Below are 24,299 nucleotides of genomic sequence, written 5' to 3' on the forward strand. Positions count from 1 at the left end.
AACCGAATTATCTGTTCTGTTTTGTTAGTAATTTTAACAACTGCTGTTGTTTCTGCTGGTACAGTTGGATATATTAGTAAAAGAGCTGTTATTCCTACCCCCTTATCTCTGCCTCAGAGTCCTTGATTCAAACGTTTATAATATTTTGGGGGAAGTGGAATTCGGGTCTCTGTTTAAAAGGAAAATTTCTGCCTTTCTTGGCAGACCCCTGTCCTTCAAACCAGGACACCCGGGGTCTCAGTAAAGGTTCTCTCTGGGGGGCTCTCTCGTGGGCCTCTCTGTGGGATCCTTGCCTGGGGTCTCTCTATCGGGGTTCTCTCTCGGGGGTCCCTGTCCACGGTCTCAACCTGGGCTCTCCCGCTGCTCTCAGTCCAGGTTCTCTGTCCGGCCTCTCAGTCCATGCTCTGTGTGTGGGCTCTCTCTCAGTCCATACTCTCTGTCCACGCTATCAGTCCAGGCTCCAAGTCCACAGTCTCTTTCCGATCTCTCTGTCCACGCCCTCACCCCGTCCCTCCCGCCTCCTCCAGGGCCGTTCCCTCACGGCCACCCCGCCCCGCCCCCGCGGGCACGCGCGCCCCTGCGGCAGCCAATGGGAGGCGGTGTGGGCGGGGCCGGACCGGCGCGGGCGCGCGCGGGGTGCGCGCCCGGCGGGTCGGGGGCTCGGGGCCCGGGGCCGCTGCGGGGGCCGCGGGTGCCCTGAGGGCCGCGCTCCCTCCGCTATGTGGCCGTGCGGAGGGCGGCGGCAGCGCCGGATCGGGGCCGTGGCGCTGCTCCTCGTCGTGCTGTGGCTGCTGCTGCGCAGGTGAGACCCTACTCGGGTCGTGGGGCGCGGCGGGGCTGGGCGGGGGTGGGTGGGCGTGGGGCGGGTGTCGCTGCCCCGCCGGGCGCAGGCCCCGCCGGCTCAAGAGCTGCGCGCGGATGGAATCGGCGGCGCCGGTGGAGGGGAAAGGGTTATTAACGTAATTAACGTAATTAATGTAATTATTAATGCCGTGCCTCCTGCGCGCTGCCGGGGAGTTCACGGGCGGGAGGCAGCTCGGTGAATCCCGTCCTTTCCGATCGGAGAGCTCCGCTCCCATCATTCCTGCAGCGGAACGGGAGCGTGGGAAGGAGCGGAGTAACGCAGCCGCCGTACCCGCATCAGCCGGGCTTTAAATAACCGTGGCACCCGATATCCACCGCTCCTGCCATCGCCACGAGTGACGGCGGGGCACAGCCCCGCTGCCAGCGCCATAAATTGGGTTCTGGGTCCGGCTCACGCTCTCCTGCCGACCTTGGCTCGGGGGAGGCTTTACATCACTGCAGCGCTGACGGATGATGGGCTTGGCGATCAATCGCCCCGGCAGAGCTGACCCAGCTCGGGGCTCCCTGCCGTGCTCGCACCAGCGTTGTTTCCCTCTCTCCAGCCTGTTCTGGGGCTGGCTCTCCCTGTTCTGTGTCCCCAGAGCAGTGTGGTACCCATGGCCCATGCCCACCTCTCCATCTTATCTTCCTTCTGCCGGTCCTGTTTCACACTGCAGACCAGCAGCTAGCTGTTCCTCTGTAGCCCACCAGTAGTAGCAAGAAATTGTTTAAGGTTCTAACTTGAACCCCACATGTTTTAGATCTTAATTTTGGGGGAGATCCTCTTTCCCGGAGGAACATATCCCATAGTTGTTGCTTCCAAGTGACAAACTCTTCAGTCCCTCCATGACATGCTGGAGAATACATGGAAATACACACAGATATGTATGGAGATACAATACAGTTCTTTTTTGCCAGCTGGGTGTTTTATAACAGGTTCTTAAAATCATAGTCGGAAGCAAACCTGATCCTCAGAGCTATGGAAAAGCTTTAATAAATCTTTGCATAATCAGAAGCAAAATTCTTGCACAGCTGGCCGTGGGTTTGTGCCACCTGGGTTCTTAGGGAGGATTATTGCAAACTGATACCTGATGGAAGTATAGAATCTGTCTCCACAGATTTGTTTGTGTATCCACAAACCCTTGTAGGCGGAATAAACTTGTATGCAGAATAAACTGTTCTGCAAGGTTGCAGTTTTCTCCTCAGCCACAGTCTGTGAGCACAGGGCAGCTCGGAGCTTTCACTTTCCCCCGGCCAGAGGAAGCCCAGAATAAACAGCAAAGCCCTTGGAGGTCTCAGTGGAGCTTAGGGATTAGCAGCAAAGTTCCTTGTCCTCTGAAGCACATCCTTCAGCATCAGCAAAGAACTTAATGTCTTTTTCCCCAGGTTTGGCTGTTTTCCACCAACTTTTCTCTCAGTTGGGCTGGATAGAGGGTGGTTGAACACCAATGGTAAATCTCTCTTGCAGAGAAGATTTCAGCCACATTTATGTTTCACAGGCATGAACAGCGTGGTTGTTTTGTTCAGAAGTTAATTGGGACTTTCCATGTGTTGTATTTTGCACTTCAAATTCCGTCTTACAAAGGCTTATTCCATCTTACTGGACTAACTCGTCCAATCCAACTTCAGGGTCTCTGCTCTGGGGTTAGTTTGTAATGGAATGGTTGTTTTTGGTTTTGTTTTCTTTTGTTTTTTTTTTTTTCAAAAAGAGACTTCCCTGAAGCAGAGATGAAGTCACAGAATCATGGAATCCTAGAATCTGGGTTGAAAAGGATATTAAAGATGACCCAGTCCCACCCCCTGCCATGGCTAGGGACACCTTCCATTATCCCAGGCTGCTCCAAGCCCCATTCAGCCTGACCTGGAACACTCCCAGGGATGGCTGCTGAGGCTGACAAAGAAGGCCAGGAACCTTTAACAAAGTAAAAAAAAATATATATTGTTTGCAACCTGTTCTGTCATTATAGAAGTGAGAAAAAAAAAATCTCCAGGGGGCTATAAATTGCTCTCAGGAGGAAGTACAGAGCTTGGGTGCACTTTAAACTCTGGCAGTCCAGCTCAGGGTAACAGGATGAACTCTGCTGAGTCACAGAAATGTTTCTTTCTGAGATTACTTGAACAGATCCTAATGAGAAATGTGGGTTTTGGGATATTTAGGATAATGTGTTGAAAATATTGGGAGCCTGGGAGCTTCCTATCAGCCCTTCTTGGGGAGAAAAAGCACTGGAGCTGGGGAGTTTTAAAGCAGGAAACTTGATGGGAATGGGCCAGGTTAGTTATGCCTGGGATTAAGAAGATAATCTTAAGTGATTAGTTTATTTTTATCTGGCTATGTGTACTTCCTGAGCACAGCCTTCATTCTGGCGCCAGTCAGCAACACTTTTGTGTGCAGGGGTAATTTAGGGCTCTACCCAGCTCAGAAACAACTTGGAAACTCTTTTCCAATCTGATCTTTAAACATTGGAGTATTGCATCTCCAGACCACATTGAGCTTTCCACCTCTGGCTCTCCACCTAAAATAGGAGTAGATGTAACTGGTTTGGTTTGCCAAAGTTACAGTCGGTAATTTAGCAGTGTAGAGGGGCAGGTGGCCATGGGATATTCTGTTTGGGGCTTGAGAACTCTTTCCTCTGCTGCCGAAATTTGTAACAGTTCCTTGGGAGCAGTGCTGCCATTTCCCAGCCTCATGTCATCATTCTCTGGCTGTGTTTCTGAACATTCTAAACATTCTCAGTCCTGTTCTTAGTCAGGCAGTCATGCTTTACATGTGGCAGATTGGTGTTTTGTACTCATTTCTCCTACCTGAGCTGCACTATCACCATGGACTGTTGTTATCACCCCACCTTCTGATACGCCAATCTCCTTGCTCAGCTCTGTTTCTGTGAATGGCTGGACAATCAGTGTGAGGCAGTGAATATCTAATCTGGCTTCCTTTTCCAGGTATTACCCCTGCCTGCTGCCGGTTGTTTCAGAGCCCTGTGAGAATTCTGTGCTACTCAGGTACTCTGAGCTTGTCAGCCAGCCCGTGCAGTACCCTGCAAGCTTAGGTTTAGCTCCTTTTAGTCGCCCTGTCCTGCCAGAGGACAGACAGGCTGCTGGTTAGCAATCCCTGTAAGCCACGAGCTCTGAGCATCCTCACCCTCTGCTAACAACTGCTTCACCCATAGCCTAGGCAGCAGCTGCAGGCTTAGATGTTCCTCTCTTCTCTCACTGCGACATTCCTCCCAAATGTCATTCTTGCTTTCTGGAGCTGGGAATTCATCCCTCACATCTGGAACAAGCTGCCATTGTCTGACTCTGTGTGTGTTCAGAGCTGTGCCACTGGGGTGGGCTGAGGGAGGCAGTGACACTGCTCTTTGTCTTGTTGGTAAAATGGGATTTTAGTTCAGCCAAAGTGAGCTTGGAGCTTGCAGGGCCTTGAGTAGTGCAGGAGCTGAGCCAAGAGAAGGTGTGGCAGCAGCAGTGCTCACCCTGGTAATTGCTGAGGAGCTGCTGGCCCCGTGGCTCTGGCTCTTTTGACAAATAACGTTTTCGGGATTTATGTAAGCAGAGGTAAGTTTATGATGACAAGTGATTTAGTCTCTCCTGGGTGATGAGTATAATCCAGGGAGTTCATTAAATTGAGGAAAAGGTTCTCTGTTTGCAGGGAACAGGTGAGAGGCTTTTATTTTCTCCATGCTTTGAGTTGGAAGATACCAGAATCCCCAGAGATTTGGGATGGCAATGTTGAGATGCAGCTGCTATTGTAACATGGATCTGGAAATCAGCCATGTAAAAAAATCAGCATGGAAATCCCATGCAAAGCAGGAAGGTGTTGAATGCCATAAGTTAGGGAAGTATTTGTGAGTATTGTGAGTGAAATCTTGTCCATCCATGATTCCAGCAAGTGAGTTTCATGCTCTGAGCAGTGTCAGTTGCAGAGTGTGGAACAGTGGCTTGCGGGCTCAGGGGGGAAGCAGACAGTGAAATGGATTTAAATCTACGTTTGGGAAGATCTCCCAGCTGGCCTAGAGCCTTGTGAACAATCCCCATGCTCTGTATGGCCAAGTGTGGCTTGCTTGAGGAGCAGGAAGGTCAGAGCTGGTCCTGCTGGGTGAGGTGCAATGAGGAGGACACATTCTTTCCCCAGGACTGGCTGCTCACATCTCCTTTTCTCTTGCAGGTTTAACTGGAGTGAGCTGACCCCTCTGGGGCTGTGGGGAAGGAGCCTGGGTTTGCAGACAGAGAAGTCCCAGTTCCTGCTGGAAGGGATGCCCTTCCGCATTTTCGGGGGCTCCATGCACTATTTCCGCGTGCCCCGCGAGTACTGGGAGGATCGGATGCTCAAAATGAGAGCGTGCGGCCTCAACACCCTCACCACGTGAGTGTCCTCCCTGCCCAGCCTCTCCCCTCTTCCTCTTCTGCTCATTGATTCCAGTGAGCCATGACAGTTTATTTCCATCCTTCTTATTGTGAGGAAGGACACAGGAAAGAATAGTGGGGCCTCAGGTTTTCTTTGAGCATCTCAGACCTCCTCCTTCACCTGCACTGCCATTGCTCTGCCTTTCAGGTACGTGCCATGGAACCTGCACGAAAAGGAGAGAGGCAAGTTTGACTTCAGTAAAAACCTGGATCTAAGGTGTGTGGCACAGCCAGCTCTGTTATGAAATACTCCTCTTTGGAGGGAGGGAGTATGTGTTGTTTGACTGAAGATGTTATTTCTCGATGTGCCTTGATCACAATGGGGACTCATTTCTTCCCCTGCCTTCTGGAGTCCTGGGAACTTAATCAGTCCATTACAGTGCTTCATCAAGCAGCTGTCTGCTGCTTTGGTACCTAAATTCAGTGCTGATTGGGGTATTAGGAGTGAGGTTCTGCAGGCAGACAATAATTCCTCTGTCTGGATCCCCAGGGCCTTCCTTTCCCTGGCAGCTAAGAATGGACTGTGGGTGATTCTGCGCCCTGGACCTTACATCTGCTCAGAGTGGGACCTCGGGGGTCTGCCCAGGTGAGTGTGGAAATTGTTCTGTTCAGGGAAGCATCAGGGATAAATAAATCCCAAGCTCATGATCACACAGTCGAGGCTCCTTCAAAGGAATTGCTTTGGAATGGATACCTGCTTGATGGGGATATTTATTTTCTGTGTCCCCAAAGCAGGTGAATGCTCATTATCTTATGGAGCTCTTCTAATTTTTTTTTGAGTGTTTAAAATAATAATTGTTATGGTGTAATGGTTACAGCAAGAAAAATGAATTAGTGGAAGCCATCTTGCTGTTGCACCTTGACTCTGCATAACGTGAACAGGATTTGCAGCTTGATGTAAGAATTTGCTCCATCTCAGCTCCATTTTAAAAGTCCTACTAGAAATCTGAATTACATGGCTGGCAGTAATGAAACCCCACAACCTTTCCAGCCTCCTGTTGTGTTTTCCCCTGAAGAACACAGCTGGAGGAGGCTCTGGGAGCACTGGGACTTGCCAGGTTCCTGAGTGCAGCCAGTGCCGGGTTACCACTTGTTTTTCTCACCTGCACAGAGCACAAACCTCAGTGGAGATACTTGGGGATTTTTTTTTTAACTTTTCACTTGCCTTTGGCATCAGAGTTGAGGTGTCAGGGACTTACTCCTGAGAGGAGAGATCCTCATGACCACAGCTAAAAGCCACTTCCACGTTAGATTGTGAGAAGTGCATCTGTTGTCACTTGTCACATCACCTATGTGGGTTTTTTTGTCAGATAAAAACTTCTAATAAAGAGCAACAGGACTATTCTCATTTTCCAGCTTTTGATTTTTTTAAGACCACAAAGACACATTTAATAAAGAGTTGAGTCTTTCAGATCTTTGGAAGGATATTAGTTAAGGCCTCATTTTGCAGAGAAAAGGAAGATACAGGCTCATTCCCCTTAAATTGTTACACCATTATATTGTTCTGCTCTTCAACAAATTTCCCTTTTTTCTGTTAACTCCAGACAGAACCCAGCCTTGTAAATCAGCAGCAGAAACAATGGGAACAATTAGAGAAATCTGTTTTGAGAAAGGATTGGGATTTTTTGAAGGAGCACTTGGTTGTAGAGTGCCCTTGGGAATGCAAGGAATCCACTTTAGAGTGATAAGATTAATCCTTGAAATATTTTTGGTAGAGGTGATGAAATGAGCTTAGGCCTGAAATGCAGAACAAAAAGAAGAGATTGGGAATTGGAGCCTGAATTTATTTACAAGTGAGTGATGGGCACGTGGTGTCCTTCACATCTTGGGGTGTCACAGCTGTGCTGGGGCTCTGCCAGGTGACACCAGTGCTCCCTGCCCAGGTGTGTCTTGATGCCAGTGGGTGAAACACCTCTGCTTGACTGGACAGGAGCCTCTAACACATTGCCTCTCCCCAGCTGGCTGCTGCAGGACCCCGAGATGCAGCTGAGGACAACCTACAAGGGCTTCACAGAAGCTGTGGACGCTTATTTTGATCGCCTGATGCGCATTGTGGTCCCTCTCCAGGCAAGCACCACCCTTGTCCCTTGTCCCTCTCTGGGGGTGACATTGCCTGCCCAGGGCAGTGTGGGCTGTGTGTGGCAGCAGCAGGGTGAGGCAGTAACAAATGGACCGGTTCTGCTCCAGGAACCAGCACAGGCTGGGGTTTTCTCTCTCAGTTTGGGAGCATGGGAGGGTAGAGCTGAGTCCATCTGATTCTGGTACATCTTTCCTGCCAGCTTAGTGTGGTTTTGGTCCCTGTGGTTGGAAATCATGGTGAACACCTTCTTTGTCTCTTTTTGTCCCCCACAGTACAAGAAAGGAGGTCCCATCATTGCAGTGCAGGTGGAGAATGAATATGGTTCCTATGCCAAAGACCCAAACTACATGACCTATGTCAAAATGGTAACGGTGGCACTTTTACCTTTTTCTGTGTCAATCTCTCCCATAAATCACCTTCCTTGCAGTGTTTTCTTTTTCCTGTGTAACTTTTGAGTGTGGTTTGAGAGACTCTCGAAAACACCAGCTGCATTTTTCTTGGATGTTTCCTCCAGGTGTGGAAGAGTTGGCAAATGACCCTCTCAGTGTTGATAAATCTGTGTTCTTATGTCTTCCAGAGAAGAGGGTGATAGGGAGCTGGGGAGTTTCTGTATTGCAGAGCTGCCCTGTATTGAAGAAGCTCTCACCTGGGGTTCCTGTTTTGCCTCTCCTATATGATATTTGATAAAGGTTTCCCTTTATTGACTTTCCTGGGAGAACAGTTCGTTGTGAACAAGTCACCAGCACAATCCTAAACTTGTGTAATCTGGGGCTCAGCATCAGGCAGGTTAATTTTCCTAATGCCTCTTTAGCCCTGTCAAAAAGAGATTAAACTGTGCCCTGGCTGCTCTGAGTCAGTGATAAGGAGTTGGCCCATGCCCAGGGAGGCTGGATTATTCTGGTGGATCTCAGAGCAGTCTGCCCTGTTTGCTTGCCCCCAGCACCAGTGCAGGCAGGCAGATAATGAGATCTGCAGTGTCTCACAGGGTTTGTTGTTTAATTTCTTCTCACTGAATGCTTAAAGGTGTTGCTGCACATCAAGGGGGTCACCTATCCAGCCTTGTTCTGCTCCAGGATTATAGGATCCTTCTGAAACCTTTTGGGTACCCTAGCTGCACCCTGAGCACCCTGAGGCTCAGGTTGTCCCATTGCTCAGTCTCCAGAGGCTCTTCAAACAAATAAATCCATGGCAGGAATGCTAATCTCCTTAGGGCTGTGCCAGCTCCTGCACTGACTCCATCTCATGCTGTGATTTAACTCTGCTTACAAGGTTAAATATGAAGTGTGCATACAAACAAATTAGAGATAATGCCAAGCAAGTGGTTTTGAGAGCCCTAAGTGGAGGGGACACAGAGACTCTGGGGGTCTGAGCAGCTGCAGGCTTGGCCTTGCTTTTCATGGCTCAGTGAGGAAAGAGCTTGTGCTGTTGCAGACTTGTCAGAACAGATTGCCCTGCCAGGCCTGTGGGTGTATTTTTACAGTGCTGTTTCATCATATTCTGGGATTGTGTGCAGTTTGCAACTGAGGCAGTATAGAATAGTGGTTAGAGGTGAAAATGTGGGAAAGCAGGATTTGCAGGGCTTGGTTTTTGGTTGGAGTGGGATCTGATGTGAGGTGGGGCTCCAAGCCTTTGTTCTGGTTTGTGGCAAGTGATTCATTCACATCCAGCATCTATGACCAAGTTGCATCTTCCTGAAATTAATAAACTCATTAAGAAACACCCACAACTCACACAAAACCTCCAGTCCGTGTGCTTACCTCCCTTCTTGGCTGCAATGCCTTTGCCTTCCTAAAAGTAGAAGGATGTATTGATGTGACCCTTCCCACACAGAACTGAGCTTCTATTCCTGCTTCTCTGCTGCACTCTGGGAGGCATTTAATGCATGCCTGCTGTGCTATTCCTCCATTTTGCATTTACACACAAAAGGAAGGGAAGAAACTTAGCATTAATGCAGTGCTCAAAGAATTACCTTAGTAAAATTGGTTAGAAATTCTAGTTCCCTCAGCAGCTGAATTTTGTCTGAATCCAGCATCTGCTCAGGTATAAATTTGATGGTGGTGGGTTGAGAAAGTCACCAGGTTTTCCTAGCTCTGAGTTGGGTTTGTCTGTAGGTTCTGTGTTGCAAGGTTTCTCTAGTGCAGACACTGTGCCATGCCCAGGTGTGCTCTTTGTGCTGGCAGGGACAATAAACAAAGGGTTTATGACATTTCACAATTCACAATTAGTAATTTAGACTGAAGGGACTGAAACCTTGTTCTCAGAGCTCCTGGGAGCTGGAGGAGTGACTTCCAGTGCAGATACAGTGAAATGAATGGTTAATTAACAACTAAGGTTTCCTGTTGTCTCCTCCAAACATCAGCCACTGTTCTGTTAAGAACCAGCTGCAAGAGAACAATCCTGATGGGAGGAACCTTGTGTGTGCAGATGGGTTTTAAAACATTAAGAGTGCTGTTTCCTCTAGTGCTGTGCTATTGAGGAACCACTAAAATCATTGATTATTGAAAAACATTCATTCCTGAGCTGTCCTGTGGTGGCATTCCTTGGAAAATCTCTTCCCGCTTTTCAGCTTCCACTGTCAAGCGTCAGTGCCTGCTTTTCCTTTCCTCCTTCCACCTGAATCCCTCTTGATGAAAGCAATGAAGCTATTTATTACATTGATCTCAGAAGCTAAAATCCTGAAGTTGGATGCATCAGTGAGAAACCAATCCAGCTTTCTAAAAAAAAATAAGATTTTCCAGTTGTCTTGAAGCTGGGAAAAGTAGGCAGGAAAGCTTCAGGAGGAATGCGAGATGTCACAGGGAAAATTTCTCATTACAAGGCACTGTCAGCTGCAGGCTGTCCCCACAGAAGGTGATATTGTTGTGCTTTGATATCCTGGGAAATGCTAAAGTCTATTAACACAATAGCTTTTGCTCTTTTTAACCTAGGCCCTGTTAAACAGAGGGATTGTGGAGCTGCTGATGACCTCAGACAACAAGAATGGGCTTTCCTTTGGCTTGGTGGAAGGAGGTGAGTGCTTGTAGAGGTGAGGGAGGGCTGCGATCTCTGGAGAACATGGCTTTGGAAGAAAAACATGACTTTAATTCACCCTCTTCACCTGCTGGGGGTGTTCTGTTTGTGCTAAGAGGGACCCCTTGGCTGGATGGTGCAGCCAGAACCTTCCCAGAAAGGTTTAGAGTGGTTTCTTTTCCACATAAAGTGTAACGCTGTGTGAAGGGTTGGGCATCTGTACTTCCCACTGAGTCAAGAGAAGGCAGCACCCAGCATTTCTTAACATTTTACCAGACTACAAGGCTGAAAATGTGACTTACTGCTTCATTTCACTATCTATTAAACAAGTTCCTCAGCAATTACAGTAATAACAATAAGAGTTAATATAACAGTAATAACTTGTTCCTGAGGTAGAAGCTTTGAAATTAAAAAGAGAAGAAAAAAGGTCTATTAAAACCTTGATTTTGTATTTTACATTTGAGCAGCAAATTTAGCAATAGTTTGTGGGGCAGCATTATCTTCTCAGCAAGTTTATTTTGGGGAGTGAAACCTTAGGTGGGTGAAGGAGGGTGTCAGATGTGTAGCATGCAGAAGGATCCCCATTTCCCTTCTATAAAGTATGATTCTAATAAGTTTTTAAAATGCTGCTTAGCATCCTTCTCCTTTTCCCTGTGAAGAAATGGAGGTGCAGCTGCTTGAGTTTCACTGAGCCCTAAATCTGACTTAGGGGCACTGATTCTCAGAATTTCAGGTAATTTCAGCTGGGATTTACTCTCTCCTTGGCCTCTGCTCTCTCTCCTGTCCCTGCCAATGGCCTCAGGTGTAACTGCTCCCAAAAATTTGCAGGGTACAGTCTTTGAGTGCTCCTGTTATCACTCAGCCACAAATAATGTTAAATTTCCAATCTCAGGCATGGAGATGATTAAAGGGCAAGACTTTCACCTCCTGTTTTTTCCCTCCTTTTGCTTTTCATGTCAGTATGAGAGGGATAAATTCATTAATTGAAGTCACAGGCCTTCACCAGCACAGTGATCTTGTCTTTTGGATTTTTTTTGGGTATGCAGCAGTTTTCATCTGTGACCACACAGAGTCACTCTCTGCTTGCCACAGAGCTGCCAGGAGAAGGGCTGCTGTGGAAATGCCTGCCTTGCCCTCATCTCCTGAGGGAATGTTTGCAGCCTCTGAGCTCCTTCTTGTTCAGAGTTGTCTTTCCTGGCGTGTTCTGCTGGGAGCTCTTGGATGTCACAACAATCTGTGTGTCACTGATCTGATGGGTGGATAACCAGGGCTCCAAGTGGGAGAGCAGCAGGGTGGTGAGGAAGGGGTTGAAGGAGAGGCAGGAATCCCTCCCCATCCCTGGAAGTGTCCAGGGCCAGGCTGGACAGGGTTTGGATCAGCCTGGCATGATAGGAGGTGTCCCTGCCCTTCCAGGGGGTGGGATGGGATGAGCTGAAAGGTCCCTTCCATCCCAAACCAATCTGATTCCAAGAATGCCAAGCTGACCTGCTGAAGCCCTTCTGGGTGACAAAGCCTCTGCTGTCCCTCCAGGCCATGGCTGAAGGACATGGTGGGATGCCTTGTGTGTGTGTGAAGAATATCCCATGGGAAGGATAAATAAGGCTCTGGGGACTGGTTCTCTTTTCCATGGTATGCTGTTAATCTGCTTGAAAAGCAGAGCTGGGCATGTTCTCCTTCAGAATTGCCAGCTAGCGTGTTACATCAGTGCAAATCCACCTTTTGTTTTGTTCTCCTTTCATGTTTTCTGTGCTGAATTCTTCAGCTCAGCACACTACATGGGTCACCCTATTAAAATCAAGGTATAAATAGTGAGAAGTGAGCTTTTCCTTCTGTAAATATTCTGTTTGAAGTGCTCTGCCTGACACAACTGGGGCTGGGTTTGATACCAGCTCTCTTGTTGGAAGTCAAATTTTAATTCCAAATCACATCATCACTGCTGCATTTGCAGAGTTTGTCTGGGAGAAATATCAGCTGGGAGATACAAAAATGGTTGAAATGAGTGCCAGGGGCTGCGCCACTGATCCCAGATGAGTGTCTCCTGTCCTGCAGGCAGCTGTTCCCACTCCAGAGCCTGAGGATGGGGAGAAGCACAGAGAGTTCTTCCAATTCCAGTTCTCTGTGGTTCTCTTGTCCTGTGGTTGCTCTCACTCACCCCCACAGACTTGACAAGCTCTGGGATATTGCCTGGGAAGGGATTCCTGCAGCTGGAGCCTGGGAGAGCAGTGTGCCATCCAGACAGGACTTTCTAATAAGATTGCCTTTATGTGGTGCCTTTTAAGGGAGGACCTCCAAGTGCTTTACAGGTTCTAATTAGACCTGGTGAGACCCCAGGAGCTGCTCTGATGCTCTGTCTCTCTAATATCTCTGCACATTAGAGCTGAAAGATGGCCTGGGAGGATTCCACTCTGTGCTGTGGTTCACTTGGATTCTGCATACCAAGTGAAGCTTTTGATGGGGAATTTCTGAGGTATTTTGGGGTTCAGGTGTTGCAGTTCCCTTCTGCTAATGGGAAATTTCTGAGGAGGTTATTTTGAGGGTTCAGAAGGTGTTGCAGTTCCCTCCTGCTGATGGGGAATCTTTGAGGAGGTTGTTTTGGGGGTTCAGAAGGTGTTTCAGCTCCCTCCTGCAGGGCTGAGGCCTAAGGAGATGCTCCCCAAGACATTTTGGATGAGCCCAGATTAATACATTTTTCCTTTCCCATAGCACTGGCTACTGTTAACTTTCAGAAACTGGAGCCTGGGCTGCTGAAGTACCTGGACACAGTACAGGTAAGGTGCAGAAACACTTTGTTATCCATATTTTCCAGCACTAGAAGTGAAGCACTGATTTTTGTTTGGGATTTGTGTGTTGGTTTGGGGCTTCCTTCTCATTAGGCCAAATCCTTCTGGAATCAAGGAAGGAGGATTTCTACCCAGACCCCAATCTTGAAGTTCCTTTTTTTCCCAAACTCTTTCACCCTGATGCTGTGGGTGCTCTGTGCAAACTGTTGATGGTGTGTCTATGATGGGTTCATCTCCAGGGCCTCATTCAGGGTAGATTGATGAAGTTTTAGTGTGTCACTTGAGCATTTTCAACCCTCCATGATGTCAGAGTTGTGCATCAGGGAGGGAATTAATTAACTAATGCCTAATGATGTGTGTGGTCAGTGTCCTGATTGTGATGAGGGAGTGGTGAGGGCATGGCAAGTTTTAGGGTTAGTGCCAGCTTACCTGTCTCTTTACACCCTCTGTGCTCTGCTTGCTCCAAATGAACAATGGGAGCAGAGATCTGCCCCAGCCCTGATCAATTTTCTGCTCACCTCTTCCCTTGGCTGTGGAGGGAAGCCCGCTGGCATGCTGGATGTTCAATCCTACAGCTTTCATTTGTTTTCTTTTCCTCTGCTGGCAAAAGAGGCTCTGCTGGAAGTGCTTTCACCTCCTTTAGGTCTTCCAGAATTTCCTAAACTCTGCAAATGAACAGAAGGTGGCACCTTCCCCCCAAAGGAGCAGCTCTTCCTTTGCCACACTCATTTCGAGATAGGAAGTGTTTGTAGGGGTTATGAAGCTGTTTTATCTTTTCTTTGGTATGGGTTTTTGTTCCAGAAGGTGATAAAATCCCTTCTGTGGCTGGTTCAATGGGGATGGATTGATTAAATGTATTTCCAAGAGCTGGAATGTTTAGATGATTACAGGCAGTTGTTTCCTCCTAATGAAACACCAGTTTCTTTAATGCCACTTCCCTCAGCCAATTCCTATGACATCAGACAAAACCCCTGTCACACAAAGGGTAGAACAGCTGGAAATAAAGCCCAGGAGGCTGGAGGGGCAGCCAGGCTGAGCACACGTTGCCCTGCCCATGCTAAGGGGACAGGAGGGATCCTGCAGGAGCTCAGGGAGCTGGCAGGCACTGACAAATGGGAAGCAATTGCTCTGTATGCAGAGCCTTTAATGAAGACCTAATTCCTGCAAAATCTTCCCTGCCAGCACCATATGCAGCATTGAAAAGGTATTAAAGCAGCTCAGGTCTGCTGCTGTATCTTGGCAAGCACTGGCTGCCCTGCACCTGCAAGCTCTCAGCTGGCAGTGGCATGGCAGATAAGCTGACATTTATAAATGTGTGTTTCTAGCAGGAACTAAACACTCACAGTTGGTTTGTACCTTTGCTACAGCTCTCCCGAACAGCAGCATCCAGAAGTGTTTGATGGCTCCTGATTGTGTACTCAGTGGTTTGTGCTTTGTGACCAGCAGAAGCACAAAGCTTTGCTTGCCTGTTCTGGGCATTGCTGGCCCATAGCTTCTTGTTCCTCACATGCCCAGAGCTCCTTAGGTGCCTTTTTGTCTGTGCCAGTTGAGAAGAAAACACTCCTGTAAAGCCACTCACCACACAATTTGAACAATGCTTCTCTAGAAAAAAGGAGTGACTGCAGGACTGCCCTGAATCCATTTTAATTCTGTTTATCTCTTGACAGAAAGACCAGCCAAAGATGGTGATGGAGTACTGGACCGGGTGGTTTGATAACTGGGGAGGCCCTCACTATGTCTTTGATGCAGATGGTGAGCACCAAACACTGTTCTTGTAGAACATTGTGTGGTGAATCTCAGCCCCTTGTGAGTGCAGCACCTTCTCCCTGGTTTAAAAGCTCATTTGGAAGGCTACTACTAAAAAACCCAAACCCCCAGGGCACCTGAAGAGCAGTGAAAAGAGAGCTATACAAGACTGTTTTAACGACTCTCATCCTCCTGCAATTGTCTTTGTAATTGGGTCATTAGTGTGTTCGGTTTAGGAGTCTGACTGAGGAGTCCTTACAACTCTTTTTCTTAAAAGCAAAATTCCTGCTGGAGGCCACGAGCTTTACCTTTTTCACCTGGAGGAGAGGAATATTTGAATGTATTAATGCATCACTATTATATCAGCGCTGCCCCTTACTGATGCAAATCACAAAACAAATCATTGTGATTGCACAGAAATGACAGGGAGCAGAACTGACTGGAATTCCTGGCCCAGATTTGCTTTCCGTGGCCTCCCTGGCACTGCCCTTTTTTTTGCAGAGATGGTGAATACTGTAGCAAGCATCCTCAAAACAGGAGCATCCATCAACCTCTACATGTTCCATGGAGGCACTAACTTTGGCTTCATGAACGGGGCTTTGGAAGCTGATGAGTACAAGGCAGATGTCACCAGTTATGGTGAGTTTATTGTCACTGCCTTGCCTGTGCAGCACCCTTGGCTGGTGACAGTAAGCAGAACACTGAGAAGTGATCAGCACAACCACTTTGCCCTGGAGAGATGAGGTGGGACACAGCTCAGAAGTAAATTGCTGTCTAAAAGAGAGCTTACACATGAGTATTTCCAATTCCCAGCCCATTCCAGGAAGTGGGGGATTCCCTTATTCTGAATTGTAAATAGAGGTGTCACAGATGATGAATTGATATCTCTTTTTTCTAGGGAGAGACAGTGATCCAGGACACCATTTTTTAATTTTACCAAGTCAAATTGTACCATAAATCTCTTTTCATCCCAACAGCCTGTGGTTAAAATGGTTAATTGTTGACTTTATCCTGTGTGAAATTCTGGATATGTGCAAATTAGATCTCTGAAAGTGTGAATGGCTCTTCTCTAAATTAAGGAATTTTGTGGCTGTTTAATGATGTTCACTCAGATTAAAGTGTAGAGATTTCCATACTATAGACAATGCCATGAAAATTGTGCCTGGAGCTTTTATTTCTTGCATGAAGCCATCCCAGAGCTGCTTTATTGTTCTTAAAACACGTGCTGCTTTTCTGCTTTTCCAGATTATGATGCTGTGCTGACAGAGGCTGGGGACTACACATCCAAATTCTTCAAGCTTCGACAACTCTTCAGCATGGTCATTGGTAATTCCAAATCCAGGACCCACAGCACTGCTCCACCCACACTCTGAAATCAGGGAATTAGTTAAACTGGCCCTTCTGCTGGGGCTGAGGCTGGTTGGGAATTAAGGATGGGAGGACCAAAGGAGATCTGGAGGGATCTTGAATTTGTGATGCCTGAAATAATTGATCCATCTTCCTTTTTGCATCCCAGGCCAGCCCCTTCCTCTACCCCCCATGATTGAAAGCAAGGCCTCCTATGGTGCCATCCTGCTGCACCAGTACATCTCCCTCTGGGATGTGTTGCCAGCACTTGTACAGGTATTGACACCTCTTTTAATGCATCCCAGACCTAAGAGGCATCAACTTTTACAGAAGGCAGTTTATGCTCTGCCTTGTTATGCCATAAGGATGAGGTTGGGGGATTTTTTTTGCCAAGGAGATGCAAAAGCAGAAAATCTTTTATCTCACCTTTTCACTACTACTTCTGTTCTCTTGGAATTGAAGTTTTGCAAGTCCTTGGCTCCTTTTTTTGGTACTTTGGTCAGGAGGGATTTTGGGTTGGACCAGAGCTGGGGGGCTCTCACCTGTGGCAGAGTGGAACACTGGGTCTGTCAATGTGAGAGGCCACTGCTTATGCTCCATTTGCTTCTCCCCTGCAGCCCATTAAGTCAGAGTTCCCTGTGAACATGGAGAATCTGCATCTGAATGACAGCATTGGGCAGCCCTATGGATATGTGCTCTATGAGACTGTCATTTTTGGGGGGGGCCAGCTGCACACCAGGGACCATGTCCGGGACCGGGCACAGGTAGGGCTCACCCAGCTGGGCTGGGAATGCTTTGGTCTGGGCAGAGAGGCAGGAAATTGAGGGAAAACATGAAATTTTACATCTTTCCACTTCTCAGCTAAACCCCAGAGCCTTATCACTTCTAATTAAATTTCAGTTCCATTCTCCTAAAACTTACAACACTTTTAAACATCAGAATGTTGAATGTTCTGAGAATATTTTGATTATTTTATTCTCACCTGTGCTGACAGTGACACAGTTACAGACACTTGAGTTGTAGGTTCAAGCAGAGACAGTTTCCTCCCCAAATCCAGCTGGAGTGATGTGGTTATGACATAATTGATGAGCAGTTGCTCTGGTCTCCTGTGCTCTGTTGTGCAGGTGTTTGTTAACACCATGTATGTGGGGGAGCTGGACTACAACACAGTGGAGCTCTCCATTCCTGAGGGACAGGTAACTACAGGGGATTGCTCAGGGTGTGGGTAACAGGATCACCAAAGAGGGAGAAGTCTCAAAAAGGCACCTTCTTCTAACCCAGAGTAGCTTGGTACCCTAATCAGACACAATTAGTGGGATTTCACTGCCAAGTTACCATTTGTGATTGAAAAGTGGGGCCTGAGTGCTTTCCCATGGAGAAAATTCAAGTTATTGTAGCCCTTGCTGCCCTAAATTTGCCAGCCTTCTTACCACAGCCACAGACAGCACTGAGTACCTGTACCCTGTCATTGCAGATGAAATCCATGCAGGCTTCACCTTCCTTAGCACAAAGCAGGTGTTAAGAGGTTTTGGAAGCTTTTGGGTCTCAAATGAAATGAGGGAGGATGTCTCTCTTTAGGTCTGAGGGCAGTTTTACCCTGGCAGAAGCTGGCACTAAGAGCACTGTATTGATTGAGCACATTGCACCAGAGCTATGGTGGCTGTGAGAGCAGGTGAGGGGGTGGCACTGCTTGTTCTTAAGGCCTGTATGAGAGTTCATGGCACAAGCCTGTCCTGTGTCAAACTCCCTTTCTGGCTCTGTGGGTGCTATCAAAATGGGAATTAAAAATTTAAGAGTAAAAAAAAAACAACCCAGAAATCTATGCAAAGGCTGCAAGTTCCTCACTCTTTGCAGTAGAGAACTTGAAAGTAAATGTATAAATTGCAGTTCCAAAGGTAGCAATGCCACTTCCCCCCTTGAGCACCTCTGCTGAGGCTGGTGCGGGGCTGGTGCAGCTGATGTTCTCCTGGTTTGTTTTCAGCAGGGCTTCAGGCAGCTGAGGCTCCTGGTAGAGAACCGTGGCCGAGTCAATTATGGGCTGGCACTGAACGAGCAGAGGAAAGGTGAGTTTGGTCCTGTGTTCCCAAACTCTCCCAGAGACTCCTCAGAGTGCAAATGCTGCAGAGCTGTCTGTGTGCTGTGGGCCCAGCAGAGCTCTGGTGGTGCTGGTCAGCACTGGGAGCTGGTGGGAAGTGGGGTGAGGGAGGGAATGTGTTAAAAACACCCTCAGCCCTGTGTGGAGTGATCAGAGGGAATGCACTGGCTGCTCAATGCTCTGCACCAAGGTTTATTTTAGCTAAAGCCAGGGCTGTCAATGAATCTTGCTGTGCTCTAGGTTTCCTAGGTGATGCTTGGCTCCCTTTCTCTTGCTCTGTGAGCATATTACTTCACAAGAGAAGGAAAGAAAATACCTTTTTTAATCTGTATTTTCCCTTGATATTGGAGGATCACAGCATTTAAAAGCTCACGCAGTGTCAGGAGGAGGGAAGTGCATCCCCTTGAGCAGAATTGACTGAAATGCTCCAGCCTATCACACAGTGGTGGAGCTGCAAGGGGTTGATTCTATTTTAGTGGGGAACTATGTGCAAAAGCTCTATAAGATAGATTAATGGAGTTAGGCACATGGCTGTATCGATTTTATTTAGTGCAGAAAAGTTGCATAAACTTCAGTACTGCCTAGGCAGCCTCAGTCCTGTGATTAGGAGGCTGCATTAGCACCCAGGCTTTGCCTGCTTCAGGGAGAGCAGCTTGAACAAAAGGGTGCTAAAGGTCAATGACTTATTAAGGTGCCTTAAAATCCTGGGATGAAAAGCCTTGGAGCAGCCCTGGGCATTGCTGCTGGCTCAGTTATGTTTTGCTGTGCCTATTGGAGAAGGGATTGACTGCTTTAAAAAAATCTGTGCATGGTCAACTCCCTAAATGCCAACAACCTGCCTGTGCCAGCACATCCCAGTGTGTTCTGCTGAGAGGGGCTGGAGGCCCAAGTGAGCTGTGGGAGAGAGAGGCCAAAGTTGAGTGATGCTCCCCACTCAGTCTGGATCAGCAGTGGGACCATATGGACTCTAATTCCATTGCAGAGTGTGGCTGCTTTCCATCTCCTGCTGTTCCTCAGATTCAAACAGCAAAATCCATCAGCTTTAGCTGTTCCTCAACTCTTCATTACCCCCATTGCTCTTGCAGGCTTAATTGGTGATGTCTTCTTGAATAAAACCCCCTTGAGGAACTTCAAGATTTACAGTTTGGAGATGAAACCTGCCTTCATGAAAAGGTTGGTGGGATTTTAACTTTTTGTTTTTTTCCCTTCCTCATTTGAAACCACCTGTTTTTCAGCAATTCAGTGTCTAATAGGGAGCAGCTAAATGAGGCAACCTGAGGTAACAGTGGGGAGGTGGATTTTTGCACTGCTAAGTTCCTTGCTGATGCTTTTGCCTGAAATAGTGCAGGAACTGGTGCCAGCTGATCTGTGTCATCATTTAGGGAGAAATCTAATCCCACTGTGCAGGATTTAAAGGTTTCCTTGCAGCAGGGTTGGATCAGGTAGGTAAAAGCCAGGCTTGCCCAAAGGGAAGGTAGAAATTTTGGGTCTTTCTGGAAATTACCAATCTGGCTGATATATTTAGTAATTCAGCCTGGCAAGGGATGGATTAATTCTAGAAAGCTACTGATAGTGCATTAACAATCCAGATGGCTCCCTCTCTTTTATGTTGTTTTGCTTAAATTCAAGGAAGGAAATTTAGCAGGGGGATGTTGAAGCAGATGTTGTCAGCACATACAGAAAACCTCAGCAAATGTTTCAGGCAGCAGATGCCCTATGGACTCTGGCCACAATCCAGAGACACTCTTTTCAGTGATGTTTTTAATACTAGAAAGCAACTTATGTGCATCCCCAAGATATCACAGCTGCCCCATTTTGTGTAGGAGGGAGAGACAGAGGCCACGTTAAACCAAATTGGCTTTTAAAAGGGAAAAAGTCCACATTCTGAAATGCCTAAGGACAGTTATAGCAGGGGCTACCTGAAGGATTCTCATTGATGGGGTAACTCACAGCCTTTTGGAGTGTAGGGTGTTAGAGGAATATTTCCAGTGAGGAGCATTAAAGCAAGTGAGCTGCCACAGCCAAACAAAAGCAAGATTAGTCACCACTAGCCTCAGCTCCTGGCTGCTGACCAGCAGCACTGAAACACAGTCAGCTCACAGTCCCTGCAGGGAGGAGGGAAAGCAGTGTTGTGAAAGGAGATGTCACAGGCTTTTAGTCGAATAATTCAGTAGCAGCCACTGGATCAATAACTTCCCCCAGTCCAAGAGATGCAGTTTGTAAGGGATGGAGGGAACATGTTCTGACAGAAGCTCAAGGCTTCTGGGGGATTCTGCTCTTATTTCCTCTTCTGCTTGTGCCCTGCTCCCAAATTGGTGCCACAGGTAAGAAATAATGTCAGATTTCCCCTAATTACTGCACACTTGCAAGGGTGTGTTTGTGTTCCTCGACAGGAGCTGTGGCAGGAATGTCTGGTGTGAATCCTGTCAGTTCTGCAGTCTCCTTTAGCAAGACACAGCATTTAAAGCACTCTGGCAGATCTGCAGGATCCTCAGCAACCAACATGAAGCAGAGCTTTTGTCCCAGAATGGTTTGGGTGGAAGGAACCTTAAAGATCCTCTCATCCCACTCCTGCATGGGCAGGGGCACCTTCCACTATCCCAGGTTCCTCCAATCTGGCCTTGGACACTTCCAGGGATGGGGCAGCCACAGCTGCTCTGGGCACCCTGTGCCAGGTCCTCACCACCCTCACAGGAAAGAATTTTTTCCCAATATCCAACCTAAACCTGCTCTCTGCCAGTGTGAATCCTTTTCCCCGTGTCCTGTACCACACGCTCTTGTAAAAAGCATTTCCCTTTGAGGTGGTGACAGCCCCAGGTACCCTGCTGTTGTAGCCCAGCTTGGCCTGCCAGGGGGACAGAGGCAGGTGGCCCCTGTGGCCTGTGTGAGTATCCCTGTTGTCCCTCTCTTGCAGCTTGCAGCAGGTCTCTGGCTGGAGCACAGTCCCGGATTATTTTGTGGGGCCGGCGTTTTTCCGTGGGAGGCTGTGGATAGAGCAGCAGCCACAGGACACCTTCCTGAAGCTGCAGGCAAGTCCTGGGTATTCAACAAGGTTCTAAAAAAGCTGGTTAGAGACAACTGTGCAACAGCTCTGGCTGATTTCTGTCTGTAGCCTCCCCCTCTCTCTTAGAGAATTATTCTGAGGGTCTGAATCTCCTCCAGGTAATTCTGTTCAGTCTGAAGAGGTCCTGTGAGAAAACTGACCCTGCAGCGCTACCAGTGAACAGAGTCTTTTTTTTTATTGGCATACAAATGCTGTTTTCTAGTTGCAGAGGAGTAATGGGCATAGAAAATAAAGGAGGGCCTTGCTTTATTCCTGCTTTGTCAGTGTGACATGGAAAGAGTCACTTCTTTGTGGCCATAGCATCCCTGTCATCTTTCTGTGGGAGACTGCACAGAACTTCAGATGAGATTTTTAAATCTTATGAAACTTCCTCCTCTGATTTCCCTCCCTTAGAGCCAACCTCGTGCCCAGCCTTACAGTCCTGCTCACTTTCCCATTCATTGGGAAAGTTATATTTGTTGTAAATCAGGGCAGCCAACAGCAATTCGGTTTTTCTGTCACCTGGAAAGAGGTGGGGGCAGATATTCCATGCTTGGGAAGGAATAAAGACCTGTCTGTTGAAAGGGAAGAAATTTCCTGTACAAATTGCACATTTTTGAAAGTTTTATCCTTTTAATGAGCACATTAAGGATAACTCCTGTTCAACAGGGCTTGTTTAAATGTTCCTGGCTGCAGGGATTTGCACAGGGAAAGCAAGCAGAAAACCTGCAGAAAGTGGCTGGAAAGAATGCAAGTGTGAAAGCAGATTGGGTTTCTTGTGGGGCTGCCAATGAGGCAGCAGAGCTGCATCAGCAATTCCATGTTCTGCCTTAATTCCAGGGCTGGGAGAAAGGAGTGGTGTTTGTCAATGGGCAGAACCTGGGAAGATACTGGAAGATTGGACCTCAGGAAACACTTTACCTTCCTGGGCCCTGGCTAAGGAGAGGGGGCAACGAGGTGAGAGGCTCTGCTGGGATTGCGCTTTGCCTTTGGGGTTGTTAAAGATCCTTGTCCCAAAGAGCCAGACATGCACGGTACAGCAATTATTCTTTAGCTGACAGCCAGTGCTATCTCCTAAGAACTCTGAACATTAGGGAAGGTGCTGCTCTAAAGCTGGCTCTGGCTCTGACAGCCATGGAGGGGTGCCAAGGATGGCAGCTGAACCTCACAGCTCTGCCTCAGGTTGGAAATCAAGACAAACCTGACGTGGTGCTGCTTCATCCCTGCACCATACTGACTGATCTCTTTAAATGGTGCTTCCTTCCCCTCCTCCTAAGGATATTTTGAGCCCCCATGTTTTGTAAGAAGGGTTTTCTCTCCCTGTGCAGATTGTCATCTTTGAGGAGCGCACGGCCGGCCGCATCATCCAGTCCGTGGACATCCCCTATTTGGGACGGACCCAGTACGTGGATTGAGAGCTGCTTTCCCCTGTTTGGCTCATCCTGAGTATTCCTGGTTGCATGTCTGAGGGCTCAGCACTTGGGCATGCTAATCTCCACTACAGCCAGGGGAAGGATTTGCCCTCTGGCAGTGAGTTCAGAGGAGAGGACAGCCAGAGGCAGCAGGGCCCCTGTTCCATGGATGGATGGAAGGATGGAAGCAGCAGCTCATCTCCCTGCACTGCTGAGGCCCCCAGCCCGCATGGCTGCGCATGCTCTGGACCATCTGCTGGATGTGGGGGAGTAAAAAGGTGCTGGAGGCAGGTGAGAGAAAGAGAGAGAGAGGAGGAACTGAAGCCATCTGAACTGAAAGCTGAGCTCAGCTTTCCAGGGACCTTCACAATGTGCTATCGCTGGCCTCCTTGTTTTTATAATTAGGTAGGGAGAAAATAGTGAGTAATCAGGTGTGGAAAAGCATTTTGGTGTGCTTTGAGGCAGATTTTAGCAAGTCTGCAAAAAGGCCATTATGTGTTCCCTTGTTGGAAGGCAAGGTGGTTGTCAAATGATTTTTAATTTCAGCTTTTTTTTTTTCCACTAAGTTTTACTTATGGAGGTCATCTCTCTCTCTTAAAAGGAAAAAAAAAAAATTAAAAAGTGAGATGTGTTTTGTCTTCTATCAAATGTATCATGTTTTGGGCCAGACAGGAATGACAATTTCCAAGGAAAAGAATGAGTGAGTCCTGCAGTTCCCTCTCCACCAGTGCTCACACTGTGAAGCACCTAAAGATGAAATTCCCCCTTGGAAAGTGAGCAGGGATCAGATTTGCACTGGGGTAGAAGCAAAGGGACTGCAAGTGGAAAAACTCGTCCCTTAAAGCTGCTCTGGGATCTTGGGTCCTGGTTTCCTTTTTCTTTTTGTCCCTCTAAAGAGAAACTCAGGATTTAGGTAAACCCAACATTCTTTGAACTCACCAGCTCCAGGCAAAGAGGAGCTGCAGCCTCCTTAGGGAGAGGGAGAGATCAAACCTGAGCTGTGAATCCTTCAGAACCTCCAAGGAGTCACTGCTTTCTGTGCCACCACCAGCATTCAGGCTCTGGGAGAAACACCAGGCTGTGTCTGTAACGGAGGTGCAGGGTATTCTGGCTCTTAGAAACCATCATTTTATTTAACAAATTTAAATACAGTTTGTTTAAAACTGAGAACAGACAGTGCAGCTGGAACACACTCCATCCTGGCCAGGTCTGGTCATACCTATCTCTGCTCCCCAGGGCCACAGCAGCTCTGGGACAGCTCAAAGTGCCCAGGCTCTGTGGCCAGAGCAAATGTGCAGGGCTGTGTTCAGGACTCCATCCTTTGCATTTTTCTGAAAGTTATTTCCTTCCAAGGAGGGAAGGTTGGAACCCAGCAGGGACTGGAATTCAGATTAGTGAAACAAAACATGCAGCTCGGAGAGGACATCAGTTGGAAACTATTTCAATGCTATGAAAACTTGGAAGTCTTTGGAAAATGTTTCTTTCCACTCTAGGGTTTGCAGACTGAAGGGAGCTTGGAAGGCCAATACAATAACAGAATAAA

The 24,299-nt window shown here is 47.7% G+C and overlaps 1 protein-coding gene across 10 annotated transcripts; it reads left to right on the forward strand.

The window, feature by feature from the left end:
* The first annotated feature begins 634 nt into the window (after positions 1-634).
* Positions 635-24,277, forward strand: LOC130262526 (beta-galactosidase-1-like protein 2). 10 transcript variants are annotated; one of them, XM_056509733.1, is made up of 20 exons: positions 639-802; positions 3,784-3,843; positions 5,006-5,203; positions 5,393-5,461; positions 5,735-5,830; positions 7,128-7,311; positions 7,597-7,689; positions 10,252-10,333; positions 13,037-13,101; positions 14,781-14,865; positions 15,361-15,498; positions 16,105-16,185; positions 16,376-16,482; positions 16,824-16,970; positions 17,331-17,402; positions 18,188-18,269; positions 19,387-19,474; positions 21,216-21,330; positions 22,185-22,301; positions 22,673-24,277. In XM_056509733.1, exons 1-20 carry the CDS (start codon positions 720-722, stop codon positions 22,757-22,759), a joined length of 2,049 nt encoding a protein of 682 aa, XP_056365708.1. In that variant the 5' UTR covers positions 639-719; the 3' UTR covers positions 22,760-24,277. The 10 variants fall into 10 exon arrangements, with proteins under 10 accessions (XP_056365713.1, XP_056365708.1, XP_056365709.1 ...); XM_056509734.1 differs by having other exon boundaries at positions 18,191-18,269; positions 22,673-23,393; XM_056509737.1 differs by having other exon boundaries at positions 640-802; positions 7,203-7,311; positions 18,191-18,269; positions 22,673-23,393.
* The last annotated feature ends 22 nt before the right edge of the window (positions 24,278-24,299 follow it).

Source organism: Oenanthe melanoleuca, chromosome 24 (genome assembly GCF_029582105.1).
Source record: "Oenanthe melanoleuca isolate GR-GAL-2019-014 chromosome 24, OMel1.0, whole genome shotgun sequence".
Lineage (NCBI taxonomy): Eukaryota > Metazoa > Chordata > Aves > Passeriformes > Muscicapidae > Oenanthe > Oenanthe melanoleuca.

Excerpts from the sequence above, each read along its gene's own strand:
- LOC130262526 (XM_056509733.1), top strand. The coding sequence starts at position 720 with ATGTGGCCGTGCGGAGGGCGGCGGCAGCGCCGGATCGGGGCCGTGGCG. Across the intron at positions 803-3,783 it reads CTGTGGCTGCTGCTGCGCAG|GTATTACCCCTGCCTGCTGC; the intron begins GTGAGACCCTAC and ends TTCCTTTTCCAG. Across the intron at positions 16,186-16,375 it reads ACTCTTCAGCATGGTCATTG|GCCAGCCCCTTCCTCTACCC; the intron begins GTAATTCCAAAT and ends TTTGCATCCCAG.